Below are 27,884 nucleotides of genomic sequence, written 5' to 3'. Positions count from 1 at the left end.
TTACCGATCTTTGAGACATGATTCATAAAGCCAGAGCTGACTAATAGTATTGACACTATTACTGGAGTCTTTTCCCTGGCAGAAATGACATGAAACAAAGGCTACTACTATTTTTATCCTGTGGAAGACAGTGTTGCTTAAAGCTCTAGTAGATTGGAAGGAAAAAAGTTCACAGCAAAATTAAGATTCTAAATAGCAAGATAATATATCAAACTGAGATACGTGTGTACGCACACACACACAATGAAGTAAAACAATGAACTTAAGGTCTTGATCCAAAGATTTGTTCTCCATATTTATGCTTATATGCACAAGTATTCTTTAAATAATTTAGTATGCTTTTCCTTTAGGGGCTCCTCCCTCCACATTAAGCATGAAGACCCAGCTATATAGCATTCTAATAGGTTCACAGTACGGTCATGAATTTTTCTCGAGCAATTACAAGAAATCGAGATTTTAAGAAACAGAATTGGAGACGTTTAAACCAGTATACAAATATGTGTGGATTTTTTAAAAAATGTTTCCAGCCAAGAATAGAAAATAGTGTTGAATTAAAAAGTTGTTCCCTATTCCCTTCCTTCCCCGCCATTCTCAAGCCTAGCAACAGGATTCCCAGACACGCTGGGTGGTCGGAGACCTGGGCCCGGCGAGGCAGGTGAACGCCTCGGGACCCACAGGGGGCTGCGCAGGCGAGTGCCCGGGAGATCGCTGACGAGTCAGGGCGGAAAAGAACGTGAACTTCGGAGACAAACACCGCCGGGGCACGGACCACAGCCCTGCAACCAACCCCTGCTCTTATGAAAGAACTAATACTGACAGCAACGGGATGGTTGTAAACCAACTGGTTCCGGGATGACCCGCACTTGTCCTAAGACGCTGGAGACCCCCACTTCCAGCTTCCCCCAAACAAGGAAGAAAGAGCTAACCAAGGCTCATCTCTGTTAGCATGTCCCCACGGAACCCGCACAGAGAAACTTCCCGATACCGCCGACGGTCTCCACGCTCTGCTACCACCGCAAGCCCCCTCCTGCCACGCCACGCCACGACCCCGCAAGCGGGAAGAACGGGCAGCAGCCGAGGTGAGGGCAGAGGTGGCAGCTTCAGGCGCCGCAGTGCGCAGGCGCGCGCGCCTAATGCGCAGGCGCCGCCCAGAAGTGACTTCTCCAAAAAGTGTCTTAGTTCTCGGTCACCTGAGCTCGGGGCGACTCGGCTGCGGTAGGATTCTTGGATACCCGCCTTCCGCGGGTCCTGCCTGAAGACCCCGCCCTCTTCTCTTGCCTGTCGCTCCGCCACACCAAACCCTATAAGGGCCTGTCCTTTCCCTCCCGTCCTTTCCCAGTCGCGGGTCGGACCCGGCCGAGTCGGGCAGCCCAGGCGCGGTCCCTGACCATGGCGTCTCTCTTCAAGAAGAAAACCGTGGATGGTGAGTTCAGGCCGGGCCAAAGGGGCCCAGCTCTGCGTTTCCCTGGCGTGTTTTGGGGGCTTCCGGCCACGATTCTTTCAGCCGTCCCTGGGGGCGGGGCTGGATCAAGTGGCCCCACAGGTGACCGCCCTCGTGCGTCACTTCTCTGCTTCCCCATCTCTGCTGACTCGCCACACCTCAACCTCACCTGAGTAATTTGGCTGCTTCTCTCTGTTTAACACACATACACCACGTTTACCGCCCCCCCCCCCACGTTTTTCCTTTAGCGAGACCTTGAGCATTTCGAGGAGACAGGATGCGGCTGACCCTTGAGTGTCATTAGACGTGATTTGATGAATTTCTTGTTGGTTTCATCTGTTGGTTTGTTGCTCCTTTAGTTCGGAGCTGTACTACTTAAGGAGTACAAACAGGAAAACTGTATGCAGCTGGAGGAGGGGATAACAGGCTCCAGTTACAAAATGAACCTGGGTCTGGGTCGGCTTCCCTTAAGAATATCCTGTCAATAGAGATGTGAAACAACTGCTTCTTTACGGACTCCAGGAAAAATATATAAGAAACCTAAGGGAAGTGCCTTGGGTTTAGTTTTCATAATGTATTTTTCCTTCCCTGTGATTATCTTTTGCTATCTGAAGTAAGAGATGTAGTATGTATTATCTGCATAGAAGTTTACATTTTTTACAATAACTTGCATTGTTTCAAACATTTAGCTCAATGTCATCTTAAGGGGAAAAAAAGGAGTGTATAGAAATACACAAATTGGTGTTTATAAGCAATTACTGTAATGTATATATAACACTGATTAATTACTCTTGATATTTTGATTGACTGCCACCAGGAATCAAATTCATTCAAGTTAATTAAAAATTGTGTTTCCTATTAGATGTTGAGTTTAGGTTGCTGTTGGTTCAACCAAAGAATCACTTCTTTGTAAGGGTCTAACCCTGCCACAAAAGGAGCAGTGGTAGCTAGACAGTGATTGGTACAAACAGGGTGCTGAGTCCAGACCTGGGGTAACTCCTTCATTCCTTTGTATTGACTGTTCCAGTGCCAGCAACATTATTTTGGGGAGGATAACAAAGACATCACTTTTATTTTGCCCCTCTACCCTTCACTTCAACACATAGTGTAATGTTAGGCCTAATTTAGTACACAGAATACATTTTTGCCTACCCTGAGTTGGTGGAAAAAAATTTTTTTTTGATTTGTGGACTTTCTATTAACTAAGAAGTACCATTTACAGTACCTAGAATACCTTTCAAGTTGGTATAGGATATAGTAGAATTATGTGAGATGGATTTTATTTGAGAATGCTGTCTAATCTTTAATGTGGCACTTTCTTCACTGTTTCAGTGCCAATATTGTGGTTTCCAGTTATTGTATAGTACTTGAGGGGGGAAAAGGTTTATTTTTTTGCTTCAGTTTTAAGTAGTGAGAATTTCCTAAACAGAGGAAAAGAGTTGTACCTTTGTTACTATGATGTTACAAATTATATTTTAAAAAACATCTTAACATTAAAGGCCAAACAGCTTTAATTGCTTAATATCTGTCAAATATCTTCAAAGACATAAAAATCAGTTCTATATTCTCATCACTGTGTTTCTTGGTGCTTTTGGCAGCCTAGTGACTATTGTACTTGAAGTATAGGACAGAATAAAAAAGAGAAAAAGTGAGGATGTGCAGTGAGGGTATTTGTATATTCATTTGCAGTTGCGTTAATTCATCCAAGAAATGATGTTTTTTGCTAAATAGATTTATTTGTGAAAAGAAAGTCTTACGGACTTTAGCTAGGAGCTATACTACTGATTTAAAGATCTATGTGTGAAATTTCTGAATGTAAATTTGGCTACCATGTATATTTACTATAACTACCAAACTGCATACTTTATTTTTTTTACATTATTATGTCAATTCAAATCATTTGATGACATTTTAATTATAGATTTGTACTTTCATTATTCTGATATAGAGCTTTATCGATGTTTTTACTCCTTGTTTTATTAAAAAGAAGGTGTTTTGTTTAGAAGGTGACAGCATTCTTCTTAGCAGTAATGAGGCTATATATTATGAAATGTAATGTATTTTTATGTATTTCTCCCAGATCCTCAGACTCGTTGATTATTGATCATAAGATCTTTTGCTATATGCCTTCTTTTTATCTGTTTCAGCAGTAATGAAATTCTGATATATAAGGGAAATATGTAACTGTACATAGATTTGGAGAATAATTGAATCTTTTTGTCTCTTTGGATTGGCTAGAAGAGTCGCATACTATATCATTAAAGACTACTGCACTTGTAAATTAAAAAGGGAGACAACATTACAGCACTTATTACTATTCAGAGTTATGTTTAATTCATTTTGACACAAAGATGAACAAGTCTCTGCAGTGTATACTTTGTTACAGAAATTAATGAGAATTGTACCTCAATGCCATAGAAGAAAAAGATTCCTTTGAATTTGAAATTACAATTGAATATTTGGTTTTCCTTTTACTGATTTATAAGGTATACACATATACATAGGGTAATGTGTTTACATTGTTTTGGTTTTTTTTCCTAGTGGACTAATGGTGACCTATTTATTGAAACTATGAACCTGTAAATCAGGATGCCATGAGGTTTTGTCATGAATTCATAACTAAATATGTCTTTTAAAAAGTGAAAAATTTTAAGCACTGTATAATTTTTGTCTGTTATCCTCAATAAAGGCAAATTTGAGGTCCTACTGTAAGCCAGCACTGTGGTAGCATTTGTATGCAGCATCTTATTTAATTCTCACAAAATTAGAAGATAGGTACTATTATCATCCTCACTCTGTAGGTGAGGAAATTGAGATATGAAGGACTAAGTAATTTGCCCAAGGTCACACAACTTAGTGGCAAAACTAGGACCTCATCCCCTGAGTATTATCATTGATAATATTTTCTTATTAGAGATCCAATGGCACAGTTTAATTTTGCCGTTCTTTCTAGTATATGGAATTCTCAACTTTTGGTAGATGCTATGTAATGGTAACCATTTATCTGTGAACTGGGCTCTTTTTCCCTTGTAATCAGTGGTAGAACTTTGATTTTGAATAGTAGTACTAGAAAAAACCCTCCTTTCCCTGATTCTCCCTTGACCCAGGTTTCTTAGCAAGTATTGTCCAGTCTCTTTGCTCTTCATGTAAACTTCTTGAAGGAGTAATGTTGTCTCCCATCTCTATCCCTTTATTTCTCAGACCACCCCCAATTCTACAGCACGTTTGCTTTACATCTTAAGCGATGAGATCTTACTGAGATCATCAATGACTCCTAGATTGGCAAAATGGCCATTTTTTTAGTGATCACCTCTTGGGCTTGTGTTTTGCATTTGATCCTAATAATTTTTTTTAAAGATTTTATTTATTTATTTGACAGAGAGAGAGACAGCCAGTGAGAGAGGGAACACAAACAGGGAGTGGGAGAGGAAGAGGCAGTCTCCCAACGGAGGAGCCTGATGTGGGGCTCGATCCCAGAACGCTGGGATCACGCCCTGAGCTGAAGGCAGACGCTTAACGACTGAGCCACCCAGGCGCCTCTGATCCTCATAATTTCTTTATTGAAGTTCTCTTTTGGCTTCCATGAAACTTTAATATTTTCCTCAAATTCCTCTAACCACTCTTTTTCTTTCTCCTTTCAGGTTTTTCTTTTCTTTTTTTCCTTCATCTTTTCCTTCCTTCCTTCCTTCCTTCCTTCCTTCCTTCCTTCCTTCCTTCCCTCCTTCCTTCCTTCCTTCTTTTTTTTTTTTTTTTAACCCTGCTCCCTAAATGTTAGTGTTCTTCTTGGTTCCATCTTGGGCTGCACTTTTCTAACTGTACACTCTTTCCCTGCATGATCTTATCCAAAGTCTTATTATTTTACTTATTACCTACATGCTGATGGGTCCCAAATTTGTATTTCTAGTTATATTTTTCTGAGTTTCAGACCAGCAATTTGCTGAGTATCTCCACCTAGAGTTCCCAAAGTACCGCAAATTGAAGATTCCAAACAGAATTCATCACCATCTCCTTTTAAGTCCGTTCCTTTCCTGAGTCTGCTCTTCCAATGTTGGCAGGTCTTGATTTTGCCTCCTACCTTTAATTAATTACCAAGTTTTGTTCCTGTTACCTCTTAAGTATTTGACACACATGATTTTCCACTGCAACTCCTGCTGTAATTCAGATCCCATTTTTCTTGCACTTTATTACATCACCTTTCTGCTTTTCTTTCCTGTAGCGTCATAGCCCTTAAATTGTTCATCTACAGAGTTGCTTTGTGATTTGATGTACCTGAAACCCAAATCAGACTATGCTACTTCTCAGTGAAAACCCCTTAATTATATTCGTTGGTACCAACAGGATCAACGAGAGCTCTTTAATAAGGCACATACAGCCCTCCCTGATCTGGTCCTTGTTTTTCTTGTCATGTCCCTGAACATATTACTGTCCAGCAGTATTGTTCTCATATTCATCAGTACATACCATACCACACTCTTTCTCTCTCTGACATATTTTTGCTTATGATGTCCTTATGCATAGAACCCTCTTTTTCCTTCCTCTGGATAACTTGCACTATGTCAGGAGTTTTTCTTCTCTGAGAATTCTTCTCTGATGCCTCCTCAAAGTGTGTTAAGTATCTCACGCCTGTATTCTTATTTTTTAGCCTCTGCTTTCTGACTTGCATTCACTGGAACTAAAGTAGATCCTTGTGCACTTCCAAAGTTGGATTATGTTTATTCAGAGTTTTTCCTACGTTGCATTAATGCAAGGTGGTAGTCTCTTCAGCATACATGAATGTATCTCTGCAGCAGTTTATGATTTAGAGATAAAAATTCAAAATAACAGTATTTACTACCCAAAAGTAGTGTTTCCAGGATCCAGAGCTTATAGTCTATATCCGTATATCATTGCCACCAACCTGCAAGTTTAGACATACTTTGAGGAATCCTACTGACAGAAGAGGAGCAAGCTTCTTGGTTTTGCATTAGTGGGATTGTATCCATGTACGCTAGTACTCCGGAGTTCAGAATCTGAAGTTTTGACTAACTTGGGATAAAGCTCCTGTCAAAGGATAGGTTGACACATCTGTGATATCTTAAGAGAGAGTAAAATCTGCCATCTATATAAACTGAATCCCCTCCAGAACTTTTCTGCTTTCTACCAAATAAGATGGAACTGCCTGGTGCTACCTATAATACCTAGATCTTTCCTAGGTTGCTGTGTGTTCCCTTAGTGCTTATTATTCTGAATATTTAAAAACTCAAATTTTACTTGCTGTTTGGCCCCTACATTCTTTGGCCCCTACATTTGGCACACCAAAGAAAAGTCATTGAATATGGGATTCAGAAGCACAGAACTCTCTTCTGAGCATTTTTCTGAGTTAAAGTTCTCCATACTTTTTGGTATAGAGATGGATGGATACCATCCATGGATATTTCTGTAGGAAAATGTCTCCCCTTTGTATTTCTGCATCCCTAGCATGACCCCAGAGACTGGTATTTCTTTTCATGCTACTGTTTTCTGCCTTCAAGTCCATAGGTCTGTGACACTTTGCTTTCATAGGATCTTTCCCTCTTGTTCTTACCTAAGTGAGAAAATGCTCTTTCACAGTTTTCTGAACTGAAGCTGTTATTGATGATGGTACCAAAGCCTGTCTTTGAGGACCAAATGAGACCTAAAGATCTACTGACCCATAGCCCCTATGAAGACCTTCCTTCAGCTTTTGAAAACACTGATATTTTACTAATAAATTAATCTGAATGAATTTCTCAGTATTCGAGTGACTTGAGATTTTACTGGGGGGCAAAGGGCAGCATTCCTTTTATGCTACCATACGGCTAGACTCCTGTTTTCTCTTTAGTATTCCACCTCCTCCTTCCAAGACAGCCCTGCTGAGTTTTTCAACTTCAACCTAGTTTTTAAATGGATGGTTGGCTCCCAGGATCGTATGTAGAAGAAATCTGTTGGCACAATCCTCCACAGTCCAGTTTCCCATAGTTGTTTTTTGTTCTTATTTTTTCTTTAGCATGTATCAAAACGGGCTAATGAAGCTGATGCCATTTCTCCCTGATTTTTTGCTATACAGTTTTCAAACCCTGAGAAACAGATTTGCTCGCATATCAAATTCTGATTCCTCCCGCACCCATTCTCTCATTGTCATTTACCTCTGCCTCTCAGTACCTTTGGTTCCCAGAGCCAGCATTTTCTAGGAACTGACCTTAAATGTTTCTTTCTTATCCCTTAACTTTTGAGTTTGTACCATTTGCAGTTTTTTTTCTCCACATCCACCCAAGAAGGTGGTACATCCCCACCTAGCCAGGACTCCTTTCCTCTTCACTGTTTGGTGAGCTCTACTACACCCCCTTCACACAGGTGGTTCTTCTGTTGAGTAAGGACCAGGATGTAGGTAATACCTGTTATCCTGCCATCCCAGGGCTGCAGACCCACCACTTCCACTCCCAGCTGCTGCAGAGATTGCAGGTGATGTCTGAAGGAGAAGCTCCCTGTCTCCTCAGGTCTTGATCTCCAAAGCTACCATGAAAAATGGTAAAGCATGATGTGCCTTATTTACTCTGTGCTCCTATTTCAATCCATGTGATCACTAGATTTAGGACAACTGGTAGGCAATAAAAATGCATGGATCAAAATGATTTTTTTTTTCTTTAAAGAAACACATTTAGAAGCAGAAAATATATATTAGACTAAAATTTCTGTATTGACCTTATAATAAACAAGACCTTACAGTACAGCACAAAACCCAGTATATGGTAGAGTGGCTGCTGTCTAGTAGACCAGTGCCTCAGGGCTCCTGGGGCAATAACCTGAACTATGCTGTAAGCTTGAGACAGGCCACCTCCTTTTCCCCTAAACATATTTAAAATATAACTCAACAAATTAATGAATGCCTCTTTTTAGAGTTGATAATTAGTTTTTGCTTTAATCCTTCAACGTGCAAATTGTATATAAATAAGCAGGGTCTGGAAGGACAGCCATAATTCAAGTTGGGGCCTAGCCTCAAACCCCAGAAGAGAGTTCTAGTAAGCTAGGCTGGACCACATGGAGGCCCCTTTTGTTTTTATTTTTATTTTTTGACTTTTTTTTTTTTTCTGTAAGCAGATAGACCTTATTGACTCAGAACTAAGGAGAGCAGAATGACCTTTTCTGTCTGTATCGTCTTAAGTCCAAAATTTAAGTTTGTGATCACTCTAGTGCATACATGTATATTTCATTCAGTAAAAAGAGCCTGAAAGGCTTCAGATAGCCTTTTTGTTTTTTTAATAAGATTTTATTTATTTGATAGACAGTGAGAGAGGGAACACAAGCAGGGGGAGTGGGAGAGGGAGAAGCAGGCTTCCCGCTGAGCAGGGAGCCCCATGTGGGGCAGGGCTCAATGTGGGGCTGGATCCCAGGACCCTGGGATCATGACGTGAACTGAAGGCAGACGCTTAATGACTGAGCCACCCAGGTGCCCCTTGAGATAGGCTTTTAATGCCTACAGTGGAGCTGGCTTGGGTGGCCTTCTCTAAGTGTTGTGCTGGGTATGGGTGAGAAGAGGGTGGTGGTTGAGGTGGCCTCCAGACCCTTTTTTACCTCACAGTACAGTAGCAAAGAGGACATACCAGAGTCACAACTGTGTACCATTGCCATTTTCACGATGTGAAAATTCTTTATTACTACCTATTTTGAAGTGCTTCACAGCAACCCCAAACGGTAGATGAAGTGCTGGAATATAAAAATTTGGGCATATTCTTTTGCCTAGAGAAGAAAGCAGGGATGGACAGGAGCCAAGCGCTGTATCTCCTAGATGTCAGCAATGCCCCGTACATGTTTCTGTCATTGTCTTGACTCAGAATGAAGAAAAGGGAAAGCAGAAAATTGTAAGGGAAATATCTGGTTATTTCAGTACTCCATTTTCCACTGTATAAAGAGATCTATCAAAGTTAAGGTTCATGGTTAAGTTATCAACCATCTTTTTTGGTAACCAATAGAGTTTATTATACATTTTAAAGAAATGTATTAACTATGCCTGTAAGGCACATTCTTTTACATTTCAGTATGTTTGTACTCCCGTAGATCACTGCTAAGTATACTATTTTGAGGTAGTAGTTGGCATGAAGTGTGGTGGGAATACAAATAAATAAAATACATGTGCTCCTTGCTCTTAAAGGGCTTGTAATCTTGGGAGGAAATCAAACCTGCCAAAAAATAAATATAATGAAAAATAAAGTTGGCCTAAAAACATTAAAAGTGTCTCAGAACCATTCTCATATTAGTCCCTCTGAATTATCTAGAAGACCAAACCATTAAATGTGGCTTTAACATAGGGATTTTTTTTTAAGTTAGAGTAATTTGTTTGTTTCATAGGATATGCCTATCTTATATGAAGAAAACGTTCTACTGTCTTTTCTTACTTACCATAATATGTTTTAAAGTGTTATGTCTATATTTTAGTATGCAACGTTAGATGCTCTCAGTTTATAGCTTAGAACTGTTTAAATATTAATAGGCCTATTAACTATGGGGCTATGGAATATGCAGTAGTTAATTTTCTTTATTTTTCTTTCTCTAATATACAGTGACAGTTATGGTACATATAGTTACATAAAATTAAGAAAAGGGAAGTAAAACTATTTTGATTAAGGTACATGTTTTGGTAAAATTTCATGTCATGATATGTGTTTTCCCAACAAAGATGGCTGTATCTATTTTCTACTCTCTGATTCTCAGACATCAACTGGTGTGTCTAAAAAGTCAGTCCTAACACTGTGGAGTTAGCACAGGCGCCGCAGGTTCAGGGCTCAGGCCTACAAGACTGTCCTCATGCTAGATGCCAGTCACAAGTCCCAGTTGGCCACCAGTACTTCTGACTAACCAGCTGTGAATTATAGAGTCCCCATAACCTCCCCCACAGTTTGATAATTTGCTAGGACAACCCGTAGAACTCAGGAATAGCCAAATGGAAGCAAGGTTTTAGCGGCTCTAAGTGGCCCAGAGCTTTCCTGCTCTTTTCAGGCATGCAGCACATCAGTATGTTCACCAACCCAGAAGCTCTCCTCATCTCTTTATTCAGGAGTTTTTATCACCCAGTCTTCAGTTCCATTCCCTTCTTCTGAGGCCAGGGGGTGGGGCTGAACTTCCTACCCTCTATTCAAGCATTTGGTCTTTCTGGTCACCAGCCCCCTCCAGAAACTATCTAGGGGTCCCCCTTCTTGAGTTAAATAATATTCCTACCACTAAAGAAATCTCAAGGGTTTTAGGAGCTCTGTGCCAGGAACTCAAGACAAAGATCAAACATATACTTCTTATTATATATTATACCATTCTAATAATGAATAAGTATATATTGATGGATTTTTAGATCTTAGCAGTCAAGGCTTTCTGCAATTGCTTTGCATCTGTGTCAATTATCTGATCACAATTTAACTTGCCAATATGGTGGCTTCACTTCTGTACTCCTAAGGCTTTAAAAGACCCTCATCACTATCTCATTATTACCATTTCATTTCGTACTAGTTGAGTTTAGGAAGTTGTCAGTACACAAAGATGTTATACTCCAAAAGTTCATTTGTAATTTCATAGTTTTAAATATATAACATATTTTCTGTTGAAACAGTAGGGTAAGTGGCCAGTGTTTTTGTACCAATTCATTGGCTCTGGCAAGATAGTGTACTAAGTTCAAAAGAAGAAAATTGGGAATGTTGAGAATGAAAAGGCTGATGATTGCTTTTAAGTCTAGGGAAATGAGAGCTTTGCTGTTCAGTGTCTACAGATGTCAGAGAAAAGATACTGTGCACTGTGTGGACTGAATTGTATGCCCACAAAATTCATACGTTAAAGTCCTAAACCCTAATGTGACTATATTTGGAGAGAGGGTATGTAAAGACGTAATTGAGGTTAAATGAGGTTATGAGGGTATAGACCTTATCCAATAGGAGGGTGACCTTATAAGAAGAGGAAGGCACCAGGGATGGGCACACTCAGAGAAAAGGCCATGTGAAGACACAGCAAGAAGGCAGCCCTCTACAGGCTAAAGTGAGAGGCCACAGGAAAAACCAGACGTGCCAGCACCTTCATATTGGACTTTTGAGCTTCCAGATCTATGAGAAAATTAGTTTCTGTTGTTTAAACTATCGAGTCTATGGTATTTGTTATAACAGCCCTAGGAAACTAATAAATTGTGACAATAGAATGCCAGCCAGTGCTCCATGGAATGTTAATAGAGATTTCTTAAAAGGGACCCTTGACTTAATAAATTTGGGAAATAAAGGGCACTTGAGTGGCTCAGTTAGTTAAGCATCTGACTCTTGATTTTGGCTCAGGTCATGATGTCAATGTTCTGGGGTCAAGACCCACGTTGGGCTCCCCACTCAGCAGGGAGTCTGCTTGTCTCCCTCTCCCTATGTCCCTCCTTCTGTTTATGTGTGTGCACACGTGCTCTCTCGCGCACTCTCTCACTCTCAAATAAATAAATAAATAAATCTTTTAAAAATAAGGTAAGTAATTAATTTGGGAAATAATCTATAATGTATTCCCCCCCTTAAGGATTGACAGTGCATATTCATATATTAAACAGTCTTAGAGGCCTTGAAGCAAATCTGTTCAGTTTTTTTCAACTTTAACATTTCCTAAATATATTTGTCTCTGGAACATTTCTTCTGTCTTTATAAGTGAAATGTGTTACCCATTCAGAAGAAAGTAAGTGGGGGGGGGGAAGACACCCCCCCCCATTGCTCTTATATATATGGTATGGTTTCCTATTTCTATATTTAAAGAACGTATAGAGTACATCTCTAGAAAGTCCTGAGCATGAGCTGTCCACCAGTATAACTTCATTGAGAAACAGAGTCAAAGGAGGGGAAATAGATGTCTTGTCAGGAGGAATTCTGACAGCTTAACTTTTACTCAGAAAGTCATTGTAGTTGATTAGTTATATTTTATATAATGACTTGAAATGTTTTTCCTTCTGTTTTAAAATTGTATATTTTTGCTGATGCAGATCTGTATTTATAAGGATTATGTCTCTGATAACTTTATTTCTTGTTTGCCTAAAAGGCTTCACGGAATAATACGGTTGTTAATCAGAGGCCCTGGAATCAGACCGTCTGTATATGAATCCTAGCACTGTTTCTTGGGCAGATTACCTCACGGAATGTCAATTCCCTTCTCTGAGATAAGAGAGATAATAGTACTTACTTTTGTGGTTGTTGTGAACCTCTTAGTATACTGCCTATTCCTCAATATAATTAGTTATCTTTATTCTGAGTAAAGTTGTTATACACAGAAATGTGTAAAGACAAGGTTGTGATGTTCCATCAGTAAAAGGATAATGGGCGTTGGCTCTGTTGTTGTATTATTTGAGGTGAAATTCACATAACATTAACCATTTTAAAGCGAACAACAGTTCAGCGGCATTTAGTGTTTTCACATTGGTGTATAACCACCACCTCTAGTTCCGAAACATCATCACCTCACAGTGAAATCCTGTACAGGTAAAGCAGTGCTCAGCGTTCTCCTCTCTCCCCAACCCCTGGCAACTGCCAGTCTGCTTTCTGTCTTTCTGGATGTATCTATTCTGATATTTCATATGAACATAATCATAAAATGTGACCATTTATATCTGGCTTCTTTCACTAAGTATAGTATGTTTGAGTTTTATTCATGTTGTAGTATGTATGAATACTTCATTTTTATATTCCATCTCTCTTATGCCTAGAAGTGGAATTGCTGCATCATATGGTAATTTTATGTTTATCTTTGAGGAACCACCAAATTGTTATCCACGGTGTCTGAAACAATTTACATTCCTACCAGCAGTATATAAGGATACCAGTCTTCACATGCTTATTAACACTTGTTATTTTCCATTTTTGTTTTTGATTATAGCCATTCTGGTGGGTGTGAAGTATCTCTCATTTCCCTTATGACTAATGATGTTGAGCGTCTTCTTTTTGTGTTTATTGGCCATTTCTGTATCTCTTTTGCATAAGTGTCTATTCAGGTCCTTCAACCATTTTTAATTAGATTGTCTTGTTTTTGAGTTTTAAGAGTTCTTTATGTATTCTAGATACTAGACGCTTACCATATATATATATATAGTTTGTATATATTTTCTTCCTTTTGTGGAATATCTTTCCACTTGATGATGTCCTTTGATGTACAGCCTTTAAGTTTCATGAAGTCCATTTTGTCTACTTTTTTCTTTTGTTGCTCATGCTTTTAGAGTCATATCTAAGAATCTATTGCCAAATCCCAGATCATGCAGATTTACTCCTATGTATTCTTCTAAGAATTGCTTGATTTTAGTTTTTATATTTGGGTCATTAATCTTTTTTTTAGTTAATCTTTTAAAAATTTATTTATTTATTTATTTATTTATTTATTTATTTATTTAGAGTGCATGGGCATGAGAACAGTGGGAGGGACAGAAGGAGAGGGAGAGAATCTCAAGCTGACTCGGTGCGGGCTTAATGTCATGACCTCGAGATCATGACCTGAGCTCAAATTAAGAGTTGGACCCTAACTGACGGAGCCACCCAGGTGCCCCTAGTTAATTTTTATATACACTGTGATGTAGGGGTCCATTTTTTTCATGTGGACATCCTGTTGTCCCAATGCCATTTGATGAAGAGACTGTTCTTTCTGTTGTTACTATTGTTTTTAAATCTACCTCTTCACTAGAAAGGTACTCTAATGAAGTGATTAAGATTACTGATTCAGAAGGCAGAATACTTGGATCCAAATCTGGCATTACTGCTTACTTCCTTGTGACCTTGGGCAAGTTATTTAAACTTCCGAACACTCCATTTTCTTTAAATATAAAATAATAGAAAAATCAACTCCATAGCATTAGTGTGGATATTTATATGTACAGCACTGAGCAAGATTCCTGATAATGAGACATCAGTTTTGGCAAGAGTTACCATCAATATATGTGATTTTTGAAGAAATTACTGTTTAGTAACAACTAACTCAAATTGTGGTCCATCAGGCCTAGACTAATACTTTATTTCTTCAAAAGATGGGAACTAATGAATCCAAATGAATTAAGTTAGAAAAACATTGAGTGGAAATTTAATAGTATATCAGGGCAATTATGTATGTTATTTACACCTTAGCAACTATCCTTATTTTATGAATAAGAAACCTGAAATTTAGAATACTGATTTTGCCAAGATATCATCATATAATGATCCAGTGGCAGAGGGAGGATTCAAATCCAGGTCTGCCTCATTGGAAGTTCTGCTGCTTTACTCTGTTATGATGACTTAGTGTAGAAAAAAGGATTTAATAAACACATGATCTGTCTTCCTTCCTGGAATTTCATACAGTACTGGAGTAAGAAGAGATGAAAAGTGTGTGTGTGTGTGTGTGTGTGTGTGTGTGTGTGAGAGAGAGAGAGAGAGAGAGAGAGAAAGAGAGACAGACAGACATATATATGTACCACATAAAGCATTGCATACTATCAGTTCTCTAAGGGAATATTTTATTGTGATTTATATATACTTTTGGTTAAACCTCTGACTATAGCATATCTGCACTTAATCTTTTGTAATTTGTATAATTAATATTTATAATCCAAGTATTAATATTTGACTAATTTTTTAATATAGTGAATGAAAAAATTTTAACATCTAATAAATCAAGATTTCTTTTTTTTTATTAAGATCTCCAAGTCTAATATTTCAAATGGTATTGAAAAAGATTTTGGAATTCATACATTTAGGTTTCTTTTGTGGTTCTCTTAGATGTAATAAAAGAACAGAATCGAGAATTACGAGGTACACAGAGGGCTATAATCAGAGATCGAGCAGCTTTAGAGAAACAAGAAAAACAGCTGGTAAGTAGAACATTAAATTTCAGTTTAACTTTTCAAACAAATTTGGAAATTAGTGTTGGAATAATTAGCTAACTAAGAAAAAGACACATGGCAGGCGGTAAGTGATTTACTAAGAAATGGCATTTAATGTCTTCCTGCATTCTCTGCTTACCTTTGTTTGTGTCATTCTGCTTACTTTTATCAGGATTCTGTGTTATTCTGCTGATTATAAAATCAAATTATTCTTCAGTTTGTAGAAGTCATGAATAGAAACACATAGAGTGGAATAAGCTCCATTGGTAATAACATGGTTTTTTTTAAAAAATTTTTTTCAGTATGCTGAAATTTTGTTAAGAATATTTGATGTTCGTGAAAGATACTGATTCGCAGTTATCTTTTCATGCAGTGTCTTTATTTGGTTTTGACATCTGAGTGATGTTGACTTTGAAGCATGAGTTGGTTTCTCTTACTCTTACTTTACTGGAAGAGTTTGTGTATTTCTTCCTTAAATGTCTGATAGGATTCATCAGTAAAGCCATTGGGAGGGAACTTTCTTTGTGGATAGGTTTTTAAACTACAGATTCAATTTTTAGAAAAAACAACAGATACAGAATGGATCAGGATACCTGTCTTTTTAAATGAGCTTTGGTAGTTAACATCTGTCAAGTGATTTGTCCATGTCTACTAAATTTTAAAATGTAATGACCTATTATTCATAATATTCCCATATTATCCTTCAACATCTTTAGCATATGAAATGATCCTTCCTTTGCATTCCTAATCTTTGTAATTCGTGTATTCTTTTTGTTTCATTCCCCCCCCCATCCTATCTGGCTAATGGACTATCAATTTGAGCAATCTCTTATGAAAAAAAGCTTTGGATTTCATTAATTTTCTATATTTTTTCTTTCCCACTATATAGATTTCTTTTATTGTTTATATTATTTTTTCCTTGTATTTACTGTTGTACTTACTCTTCTTTTTTCTACTCTCTCAATTTTGAAGCTTGCGAAGTATTTATCTTTTTCTTTTTTCTTTTTATTTAATTATGTTATGTTAGTCACCATACAGTACATCAATTTTTGACGTAGCGTTCCATGATTCATTGTTTGCGTATGACACCCAGTGCTCCATGCAATACGTGCCTTCCTTAATACCCATCACCGGACTAACCCATCTTCCACCCCCCGCCCCTCTGAAACCCTCAGTTTGTTTCCAGGAGTCCATAGTCTCTCATGTTTCGTCTCCCCCTCTGGTTCCCCCCCTTCATTTTTCCCTTCCTTCTCCTAATGTCCTCTGTGCCATTCCTTATGTTCCACATGTAAGTGAAACCATATGATAATTGTGAAGCTTGTGAGATATTTATCTTTTTCTAATACAAGCTTTAATGCTATAAATTTCCCTCTAAGAACTGTTTTAACTGTAACCCATACATTTTGATATGTTGCATTTTCATTTTCTTAAGTCAAAATATCTTATTTTTCCTGAGATTTTTCCAACCCATGACTTATTTAGAACCACGTTAATTTCTCCTTATTTATGATATTCCTTCCTCTTCCTTACTGATTTCCAGTTTAATTTCACTGTGGTTAGAGAACATACTTTGTATGATTTCAGTCCTCTTTAATTTATTGAGTCTTGTTTTCTGAGCAAAATATGATATGTTTTGGTGATTTTCTAGTGTGTATCTATAAAAAAAAAGTATTCTGCTGTTGGTGATGGAGTTTTTATAAATGTTGGTTAGGTGAAGTTGATAGTATTTTTTATACATCTGTATCATTACAGATTCTCTGTCTACTTGCTGTAACAATTATAGCAATGTACTGGAGAGAGGAGTTGTTGATATTCCTCATGCTAATTGTGTATTTGTGTCTCCTTTCAGTTCTGTCAGTTGTGCTTCACATATGTTGAAGTGCTGTTCTTAGGTGCATGCACATATAGGATTGTTTTAACATCATTATATATTGATTTCTTTGTCATTATGAATGCCCCTTTTTATTTCTGCTAGTAGTCCTTGTTCTCAAGGGGTTTTTTGTTTTTTGTTTTATCTGATGTTAATGTACATACTCCAGGTTTTCAGATTTTAGCTAAGTAATTATATGGGATATATTTTCTATCCTTTTACTTAGCTTAGTTTTTTTCTTTTTTTTTTTTTTTAAAGATTTTATTTATTCATTTGACAGAGATAGAGACAGCCAGCGAGAGAGGGAACACAAGCAGGGGGAGTGAGAGAGAAAGAAGCAGGCTCCCAGCGGAGGAGCCTGACGTGGGGCTCGATCCCAGAACCGCAGGATCATACCCTGAGCTGAAGGCAAACGCTTAATGACTGAGCCACCCAGGCACCCCTTAGCTTAGTTTTTCTAATTAAAGTTGGTTTCTTGACATAGCATATAGTACAGTTTATGTTCTTACCTAAAATGACGTCCTGTCTTTTACTGAGGTGTTAGGTGAACCTTCTCACTTAATGTAATTGTCTGTATTATTCTCTATATAATCTACCACTGCGCTCTTTTTGCTCTATCCCACCAACTCTTTTTTTTTTTTTCCTTTTTCCTACTGACTTTTGGGTTGAGGTTTTTTATTTTCTTTTGGACTCTTTGTAAATACCATAGACTTGCTTTGTATTTGTGGATGAATGTACAAATTCTGTCTTTCCTGTGTAAACATGTGGAATAAATTGCCCTCTCAAATTAACTTTTTTTTTTTTCTGTGACTTTATGATTGCCTCTTCCTCTCTTCATGATCGGGGAGAAAAGGGTATATGATGTGAGTTTGATTTTTTTCCTGAAGTAAATCATTAGGGACTACCTATTAATGATTTTATTCCCTTCTTTTTATTTCCTTTCTTAGGAATTAGAAATTAAGAAAATGGCTAAGATTGGTAATAAAGAAGCTTGCAGAGTTTTAGCCAAACAGCTTGTGCATCTACGGAAACAGAAAACAAGAACTTTTGCTGTAAGTTCAAAAGTCACTTCTATGTCGACACAAACGAAAGTGATGAATTCCCAGATGAAGATGGCGGGAGCAATGTCTACTACCGCAAAAGTAAGTGGGAACCTTTATATCCGTACATTTATAGTTTTATCTAAGACATTTAAGTGTCAGTATTCAAATCAGATTTAAAAGTACCTTCTGATGTATATATGGTGCAGAATCTGTGTAATATTTAGTAAAAGGAGTTACAATACTAGATAATCCAGATAACTACTTCTGGATTTTTTAGTTGAACTATAGTTACCTTACAGTATTATATTAGTTTCAGATGTACATAGATTCTTTATTGATTTGTTTTACTATAACGTTTCTTGTTTCAGGACATTTTGATTTTTCCAAGGTCACGTGTAACTTCTAAATTTTTTAAATTGACTTAAGTGTTGTTTGCTTTTTTCCCTTAAATTTTCAAAAGACTTTTGGTCTTATTTCATTAAGCTATAAGTTTTAATTACTTCTGAGTAATAATTTGCTCTTGATTCATTTTCATGTATGTGTCAGAAGGACACATGATTTCTGTCAGAAGGATTTATCAGTTAATTATGCTTAATTTATAGTCTTTATATAAAATAAATGTTTTTACTATAGAGTTTAAAAGACTGAGCTTTTTTTAGAGAGAGAGAGAGCTCATGGGTGGGGTGGAGGAGAGAGGGAGAAGGAGAAGGAGAGAGAGAATCTTAAGCAGGCTCCACACTCAGCATGGATGTGGGGCTTGACCTCACGACCCTGAGATCATCGCCCCAGCTGAAATCAAGAGTTGGATGCTTAACCAACTGAGCCACCCAGGCTTTTTGATTTTTTAATAAATAATGAGTCCCTCAATTATTGCATATGAAGTACTATAAGGAATAAGAAGACATTTAAGACAAAGGCCCTGCTCTCACAGATTTTTTAGTTCAGTTGGGGATGGAGTGGGGGTAGAGAGCAGGGAGGTTAAGCTATATCTGACAGGGAAACGACCTACTACATACATCAGTTTGTGCTAAGTTTCTGTGAACTGCACAGATCTTTGAATTGAATGATCTGAAAGACTTTGCAGAAGACCTAGGTCTTAAAAATACCATTAGGTGTTAAAGATAAGGAAGGAGGAGTATGAATATGAAGACCAAAAGAAAAAGCCACAGAGAAGAGAAAGTAGGAGGAGGTTCATATTGGAAAAATGGTATATACAATTGATTCTCATTATTTGAAGTAGTTAATGTTATGTTAGGTTGGGAACACTCCATTAGTGAATATCGAACCATTGCTCCTAGGGGAAGTACAGGGTTAGGTTCCTGTGAGCCTTTGGTCACAACCTTTTTGTCAACCAGCTTTTACCTAATGTTGTTTTATGTGTTTCTGTTGAAAGACACCGTAGTTAATAAGTGTTGATTCATTAACATTGAACTCATGCCTAATCAAAGCTAACATGTATTTTCTCCATGAACACATCGTAGTTTTGTGCACTTAGGAACACTACCCAACACTTTAGTACTGTGGTTGGGGCCATCTTAATAATGGCAAAATCACCAACAAAGGGTACAAAAATGTGGCACTAAGTTGACCACAATAAGGACACTTGTTTACAGTATGAGTTGAAACAAGAAGGCAGAATGTCATCTTGTTTGACACGAGCTGGAAACAAGCATGTTGGGCAACTCACATTTTTTGCTCTCCTCTGCGGGTCCACAGAGGAACACAAAAGCTCTGTGAGTATTGGTTTGAGATTACAAATACATTTTAGTGAGTAGGCACATCCACAAATATGGAATCCAGAAATAATGAGGAACAACTATAGTTGTGTTTTAGATTACAGAGCACATGGAAATAGAATTTATCCATCATAGATATAAGTGCAGTGACACATTATGTTCTTTAAAAAAAATAGAGGAAGTTTCAAAAAAGTAGAGGAAGTTTCAATATTAGTTTTGTTCTGTCAGTTAATTTACTCTTGATGGATTGTTGTTATTTTACAGTGAAAAATACACAGGTAAGGGCAAAAACTTTTGTTTTCCTTTTTTCTTTCACAAACGGACAGAACTAAACATCTAATTTAGGAAAAGATCATATGTGATGATCACATACTTGAGATGGTAACCTTTCAGTAATGTGAAGGGGACAACTACTTAGTTTGCAATTTTTTTTGCAGGTGGTAGGCAGGAAAAGGTACCGAATATGGGCCTGCCATATAGAGATATGTGAACTGGGATTTTCACTTAATCTTTTTAGAAATGTATTAATTCAGCAAATATTTGTTTAGACCCTGTAGGTAGGAAGTATAGCAAATGAGGGGATGAAGTGGAAAGCAAAACCAGGCAAGGGTTTAAACTGTACAGTCTATTTCAGATTTTATTTATTTGTTTGAGAGAGAGAAAGAGAGTGGGAGGAGGAGCAGAGGGAAAAGGACAAGGAGACTCCATGCTGAGCTTGGAGTCCAATGCGGGGCTCAGTCCCAGGACCCTGATGAGATCATGACCTGACTTAAAATTGAGAGTTGGATGCTTAACCAGCTGAACCACCAGGCGCCCCATACGGTCTATTTCAAAAACAGTCCATTTGAGAGGTAATTTAGTGTGGTGATTAGGAACATACGTTCTGGACCAGATTACTTGAGTTCAAATCTCACTTCAATTCATTAGCTTTGTGACTTTTGGCGAGTTATTTTGCCCTTCTGTGCCTTCATTCTCCATTTTTAATATAGGGAAAATGGTGGCACCTAGCACATGAAAAATTTGTCAGGTTTAAGTAAATGTCTTTTAACTTTAAATGTTATTATATGTAAAGCGCTTAGAACAGTGTCTGGCACATAATTAAGACTATATAGGCATTTACTGCTTTATTATCATTATTATCATTGTTATTCGTATTTGTTGCATCAATACTGTAAGTTGCAAGTGAAGTAATATAATTTACATCAATAAATAATTTCATCTATAGTGAGTGGGATTTAACAGGGGTATCTATTCTAATCAGAGTGTCAGGGATGACTTCCCAAGGAAAATGGTGAAATCTGAAGTGTTGATAGTGAAAACAAATGGAGAGGAGCAGTCCAAGTTTGAAACAGCATATGCAAATGTCCTGTGGCAAGAGAAAGTATGGCACATTTAAGGAAGTGAAAGATCAGTGTGGCTGGAGGGAAGTGGTGCACCATAAGACTAGCTTGTTAGGCAGAGTTCATTGGTGTTTAGTCTCATAGTGAATTATGGATTTTGGCTTTTGATACTAAGAACGGAAAGTCACTTCAAAGGTATGTGTGGGCTGGAGGGGGTGGGGAAATCCAGTGTTATACCTAAAGGTTATTTTGGCTGTAGCATTGTATACAGAATGAGAAAAGACTGCTTGGTATCTTTGAAACTGATGTGTTTTATATTGTATGGCGTCTTTTAATACTGAACTGTATATAATACATAAATTTTATATATAATATGTATAAAATATTTTGGCCATACTAGATAGCATTTCTCTTAATGAAATAACATGTGAATATAAAATGTAAGAATTCTTTTCACATATTTTTGCAAAACTCTGTTCTGTTCATTTCTTTTAACCATGGTTTAAAATATGTTAATGGATTAAATGTGTATGCTTTGTATCCTTTTTAATTTAGACCTCAAAAGCTTAATGAAAAATTTTATAAAATCTAAATTTTAATTCTTTTCAATGTAGATATTACCTGCTTGACACAATGTAGGCAAATGTAGTTTTCCCATTTGAATAGCAATGGATTTTTTGTTGACAATGTTTTTTAATTTTTTTTTTTTTTTTTTTTTTTTGCCTACTGTTCATATGAGTTTTTTCACCCTGGTCTTTATTACATAAATGTTAAGCAGATGGTTTCCAAGTGAGTATTTCATTTTTTTCTAGAATACTTAACAGTCTTATGTTTGATTATGGCAGTATGTATATCTTTAGAAAGGCTATATCTAATTTGATATGTTCTCCTTGGACTTATTTCATAGTAAAAATGTCACATTTATGTAGCCAACATGAATCTTTTCATATATTTACAGACAATGCAAGCAGTTAACAAGAAGATGGATCCACAAAAGACATTACAAACAATGCAGAATTTCCAGAAGGAAAACATGAAAATGGAAATGACTGAAGAAATGAGTAAGTTAATAACTGTGAATGAAATTTAGTTTTTTCATCTTTGAATCAGCTAAGTTTATGTACTAGCAGCCTCATATTCTAATCCATAAAAGCACAAATGTTGAAAAAAGCCGTGATACAGCACCTTCTGAATAGATGTCTATATTATAACTTCAGTGTATTTTTAAATTGGCCAACTATAAGGCTCAAATCTTATCAAACTTTACTGGAAGGAAAAATATAAAATATGATATGCCATATTTTTATGCCATATTGGCCCCAGCAGTTTTACTTCATTGATGAGGGGACCAAAACCAACTTGTGAATAAAATAACTCTTCCTGGTATGAATTTGGTGGTTTCAGGGTTGTTTTGATTCTTTCATACTAGAGATCATCTCTGTTTTTATTGGAGACAGAGATAATGGAGGTCTTTTGTTATTTTTTCCTTTTCCTTCCCAAAGTTATTTAATGTTTAGTTTTCTTTTTTGACTATAAACTAATTGCATTTTATAGAGGAAATATGGAGAACACAAAGGAACAAAATTTATTTAAAAAATCTATTATCACACCACCCAGACATAGTTACTGTTATATGCGTCTTTCCTGTATTTTCCTGTATCTTATAGTAGTTAAATCATATTACATGTGCAATTTTGAACCTTACCCTGCTTTTAAAAAATATAATAGTATGATATTATGCATGTACTTATGACCTAAACTTTCTCTGAAGTCTTTTTTTAATAGCATTAATATTGCATAACATCAGTATTAAATATCCATCTTAATTTATTGAACCATTCTTACGTTGGTAAGATTGTCTTAAAATTTGTTGTGTATTTGCTAATTCTTTGATAAATGTTTCTACATTATTTTTGACTAAATTTCTTAAATCTTCTTAGAGTATTAAGTTTTCTAAGGCTTTTGGTTCTACCAGATTCTTCTCAGAAAGACTATCCCAGTCTTTACTTGTCATTAATAAATAAGTGACCCTTTGCAGCGTCCTGGTGAGCATTGAGTCATTACTTACCATGGTATGTCAAAAGTGACATCATTATTTCACAAAGATATTTTCTAATTGTTTTACAGCTATATAGAGATATGCCACTTTAGCTCTGCTTAGCTGCCAGCATTTTAATATAATGGCATTTACTGTATAAAATAGTATCTAATTAAATTACCAGGAATACTAAACTCACCACTGTTCAAGTATTCAATTTCAGAATATCTATTTTCCTTTTAGGAATTAATGAAATTGTATGTGTATCCTTAATCAAAAATTCTTTAGCCTTGACTCTGAATCTTTACTTTGAAAAATATGACTTTTTTGAAACATCATTAGTGAATTTTTAATGACTGTGAGAATTGTCATTTATATAATGATCACAGTATCTAACATGTTTATGTGAGTTCCAGTGATGGCACAGGTGTGAGCAGATCTTAGCAGAATTAACTTTTCCATTAAGCTATAATGAAGAGAATCAATAGGCTCACACAACTCAATCATAGTTCTCATTTGTATTTTAGTACTTTGCAAATGGGTCTGAAAGGATAGTAATTGTTGGTGATTACTCATTTCTTCTATGACCTAGTAAAGTACATTAACATTAGTATGTTCATCCAAAGATAAATTCAAGATTTAAATGGATGTGTCTTTTTCCAGTTGAAATGTACATTGTGCGTGTGTGTATATATACATATATATGTATATACATACACACACACAAGGTTAATTTTGTTACACCTTTTCTGAAAGCATCCTTCTTTGTTAATCCCTGATTATACCTCTCTGTTCTTTCTCATCTGTTCCCTTCTTTCATTTTTTCTGCTACTTCTTCATCGAGTCCCTTATAAACTTTGACCTAGACTCACCACTCTCATTATTACTTCACTAGCATCTAAATTATTTTTCCAGAAACTTACCTCTGAGAATGCCAATGAGATTCCTTTAGTGGCTTCTTGCTGACTACAAAATAAAAATCCCCAGATGTCAATCATCAAAAACAGTTTTCAAGTCAGGCCCCTTTATTTTACCAGTGAGCACACTGAGGTCCAGAGAGGTAAAATGACTTTCTCCAAAAGTTGTCCATTTATGTACTAAATGGAAAAATTGAGACTCTAATTGAAGGCTTAACATTTGCTTTATTTCTTCAGAGATGATAGATACTCTGGGGTTTTTTTTTGTTGTTGTTGTTGAACATAGCTTTTTCCAAATGTAGTTTATGCTATTGAGCTAACACAAAAAATCAAATTGTCAAATCATGCTCATACCAACCAGAGATCTTAACCAGTATCAAGCTTTATTAACTACAGCAAGGACACAAGCAATTAAGAGGTACATGTGAAACAGGGGGACGGGTAGGACATCCCAAATGATTCCCCAGATCTTTCTTCCCATATCAGACATAAGCTCTTTGACCCAGAATATACACCTTTTCCATTCATGCATCTTAAATAATAACAAGAACTTACTCTACCTTGAGTGTATCTATATTGTCTTCCACCAAGTCTTTGCTCATTCTACTCCGTCTCTGTTTGGTCAAATCCTGGGCATCATTCAAGGACCACCTCACATGTACTTCCTCCCAGTTGGATCTGGTCTCTTCCCTTTAATATCTTATTTACCACAATCTGAATATTAATTTCTTTTCTACTTAAGTGTAAACTACCTGAGGTCTTCATTTTTCTCTATCCATTAATTGTCTTTGTACTACATGCTAGGCACTTTGTTTCAGAAATAAACAAGACATAATCCTAACGTGACACCTTCCATACAGAAGCTTTTCCATAAATATTTTGGGAAGGGAAGGGAGGAAGAGAGGGATAATAACAGTAATAATCTTTGCAAGTTTAAATTGGATGTCATTCTTAGACAAGTTTAATAAAATATTGAACCTTAGACTTTGTTAGAATATTCTACCTACATGTTGAATGTAAATTTAAGTTGAAAACATAATTATAGGTATAAAAAGAGTAAATTGTCTCCGTAATATTTACAGGATATTTGATTCTTGCCTATTATTCCATGGTCAGATTTAACAGCTACTAACTAAGTGAATACAGTTTGTGGAATCACATTTAAAAACTAAGCCTTTAGCTGTGAATTTCTTTTATTGTTCATTAAAGAGACATTTGTAAAAATGAGAGACTTGTTTTATTATAGGATAATTGTTTGCAATGAAAAGTACTCCAGATTTAGTAACTCAAAAATGTATAAGTGATCTTCACTAACATTTGAAGAGGACTTCTGTAGTTTGTTGGTTCAGCTAAGTTGGCCGTTGAGTAATATACGACACACAGTTGGGCCACCTTCTAAAAATGTAAATCTAACGTGAAATCTGTTTGATAGTAACTGTAATTTTGTTTCTCCCCTCCCCCCCAAGTCAATGACACACTTGATGACATTTTTGATGGCTCTGATGATGAAGAAGAAAGCCAAGATATTGTAAATCAAGTTCTTGATGAAATCGGAATTGAAATCTCTGGAAAGGTATGAATATCTTCTCTCCTTGGTTGGAAATAGTTTTTACCACTTTTGTCACTTTAAGTTAGCCTTTGCTCTTAGATGCATCTTTTTATATTTCAATGGTAAACATCTTTGCCGCACATCCTTTGTGTCCTTGCCCAAATGTTTGATAATGCACGTTTTTTTCCCTCTTCCTTTAATACAGATGGCCAAAGCTCCGTCAGCTGCCCGAAGCTTACCATCTGCCTCCACTTCAAAGGCTACAATCTCCGATGAAGAGATTGAGCGGCAACTCAAAGCTTTAGGAGTAGATTAGTCAGAAAAACAGTAATATTTTGCTTACTTATAATTATTTAGTATAAACCAGGCCCAGTGCAAATTCCTTTTACAAAACACATTTACTTGCAAAAATGAAGACCACGAGCAAAGAGTTGTTTCCTAACCCGTGACTATTTTGAATCTTTTACCAAAGAATGACAAAGATGCAAAAATGGGAACAGTTTGGATTTTAATTAGAACTATTTAGGAGTGATGTGTAAGATGTTTGACTTCTTTTCTGCATGGCATAGAGAAATTATATTCATTACTTAGTGTTTATGTTCTTTTTACACTGAATACAAAAATCCTGTGAAATGCCACTAGGCACCAACTAAAGAGACTTGTAGAAATATTAAAAAGATATCATCAATTCGTACCTGTTGCTTGTCCTTTGTTAGTGACGCGTGGCATGACCGTAGGTGGTTCAGCTGCCAGATCATTTTTAAATGACCCAAAGGAAGAGTGCTGTTTAAACCTCTGTCTTAAAAACTGTTGTGAGCTTTTCTTTTCTTTTTTTTCCTTTGGGAGAACATTCTAGCTGGTAAGTTTATTACCTTTCAAAATGTGCTTGGCACCTGCCTTAAACAGCACATATTGTGCACATCTTTTAAATTATTTTAACTGACAGAAAAGACTTACATTTTAAACCAAAATTAAGACCTCTTAGAAAAATTATCCTGGCTCTCTTTTGTAAAGCTTACAAAAGTGAATTGAATGTAATCAGCAAAAACGGACACTGAATTAGTAACATTTTATAAGTAATAAAACTGTATTTTGGTCTTTCTTCCAAGAACTGAGAAAAATTTCCCCATGTGAGATATAATTTGATCTGTTTAATTTTGATCTTCATTAATGTGTATATTGAACCCTCTAAATGGAAGCCATCCTTCTTAATTTAACGCTATTTGATAATACTTGACCTAAATTTTAAAATAAAAATAGCATTTTTTCTTGCTAAATAAACTACAACTTTGTAAGAAATTATTGCCTAAATGTGTATTAATGTATTAGCAGTATTTTTCAAGGTGAAGTTGCTATGGTATTTAATGTATGTATAGGAAGTGAGAAAAAATGAAATTACAGATTAGAGATAGAATTTAGGATTAGGTTGATTTTAAAAAGTTATGTTGTAATATATGGGTTCTAGCATATCCCACCATAAAAACTGTAGAGGAGGTCAGATAGGTGTAACCTGGTCAACTTACGAGGATGGCCATTTTGGTCTAATACCGACAATGCAAATCCATTTTAGGCCTAGTCTACATGTGGCAGATGGATTGGTGTGAGAATAAAAAGTTCAACTATATCATTTATAATTCATAAACCATTGTATGATGTTCAAAGATCAGGTTGCATTATTGATAGTATTAGTTTCCTTGACCATTGATGGGTCAAAACATTTTACTGGATTACGGAATGTTAACCCAGAACTTGTTTTGATTCTTGGATGTACATAATGATGCCAACTAACTTTATTTACTTTCTTGTTTACATGCGGGGGCTTTTGTTTTTAAAAACTATTTTGTTAAAAAAAAAATTCCAATAAAGATTTATTGCTGTTACGCTTTTTTTTCCTTATCTTTTACTCTCTTTTTGGCTTCTGCTAAAGTTAACGTTTTTATGCATATCTGGTAATTTTTCAAAAGAATGATTTTTATTATTTTCCTGGAAAGAAAATTAGGTAACTCTGCTCCTTACATTTTAACAAATGTCTGTTCTAAGAATTAGCAGTTGATACAGGACTGATGTTTGTGAATGGAGTAAGCCTAAGAATTGGTGGTTTCACATGAAATTGATCTGATGA

General features: G+C 36.3%; 1 protein-coding gene across 1 annotated transcript; it reads left to right on the top strand.

Annotated features, from left to right (window-relative positions):
- Positions 1–691: 691 nt before the first annotated feature.
- CHMP2B (charged multivesicular body protein 2B) lies at positions 692–27,642 on the top strand. The gene is made up of 6 exons (XM_026490420.4): positions 692–1,423; positions 15,166–15,257; positions 18,087–18,281; positions 22,217–22,319; positions 25,680–25,786; positions 25,968–27,642. The coding sequence occupies exons 1-6, from the start codon at positions 1,390–1,392 to the stop codon at positions 26,076–26,078; spliced, it is 642 nt and encodes a 213-aa protein (XP_026346205.1). The 5' UTR covers positions 692–1,389; the 3' UTR covers positions 26,079–27,642.
- The last annotated feature ends 242 nt before the right edge of the window (positions 27,643–27,884 follow it).

Source organism: Ursus arctos, unplaced genomic scaffold (assembly GCF_023065955.2).
Source record: "Ursus arctos isolate Adak ecotype North America unplaced genomic scaffold, UrsArc2.0 scaffold_4, whole genome shotgun sequence".
Taxonomy (NCBI): domain Eukaryota; kingdom Metazoa; phylum Chordata; class Mammalia; order Carnivora; family Ursidae; genus Ursus; species Ursus arctos.
The sequence above is the reverse complement of the archived record's forward strand: the minus strand, read 5'-3'. Positions and strand labels throughout refer to the sequence as shown.

Coding starts and splice junctions, on each gene's coding strand:
- CHMP2B (XM_026490420.4), top strand. CDS start 1,390: ATGGCGTCTCTCTTCAAGAAGAAAACCGTGGATG. Junction 15,258..18,086: donor AGAAACAAGAAAAACAGCTG/GTAAGTAGAACA, acceptor TTCCTTTCTTAG/GAATTAGAAATTAAGAAAAT. Junction 25,787..25,967: donor GAATTGAAATCTCTGGAAAG/GTATGAATATCT, acceptor CCTTTAATACAG/ATGGCCAAAGCTCCGTCAGC.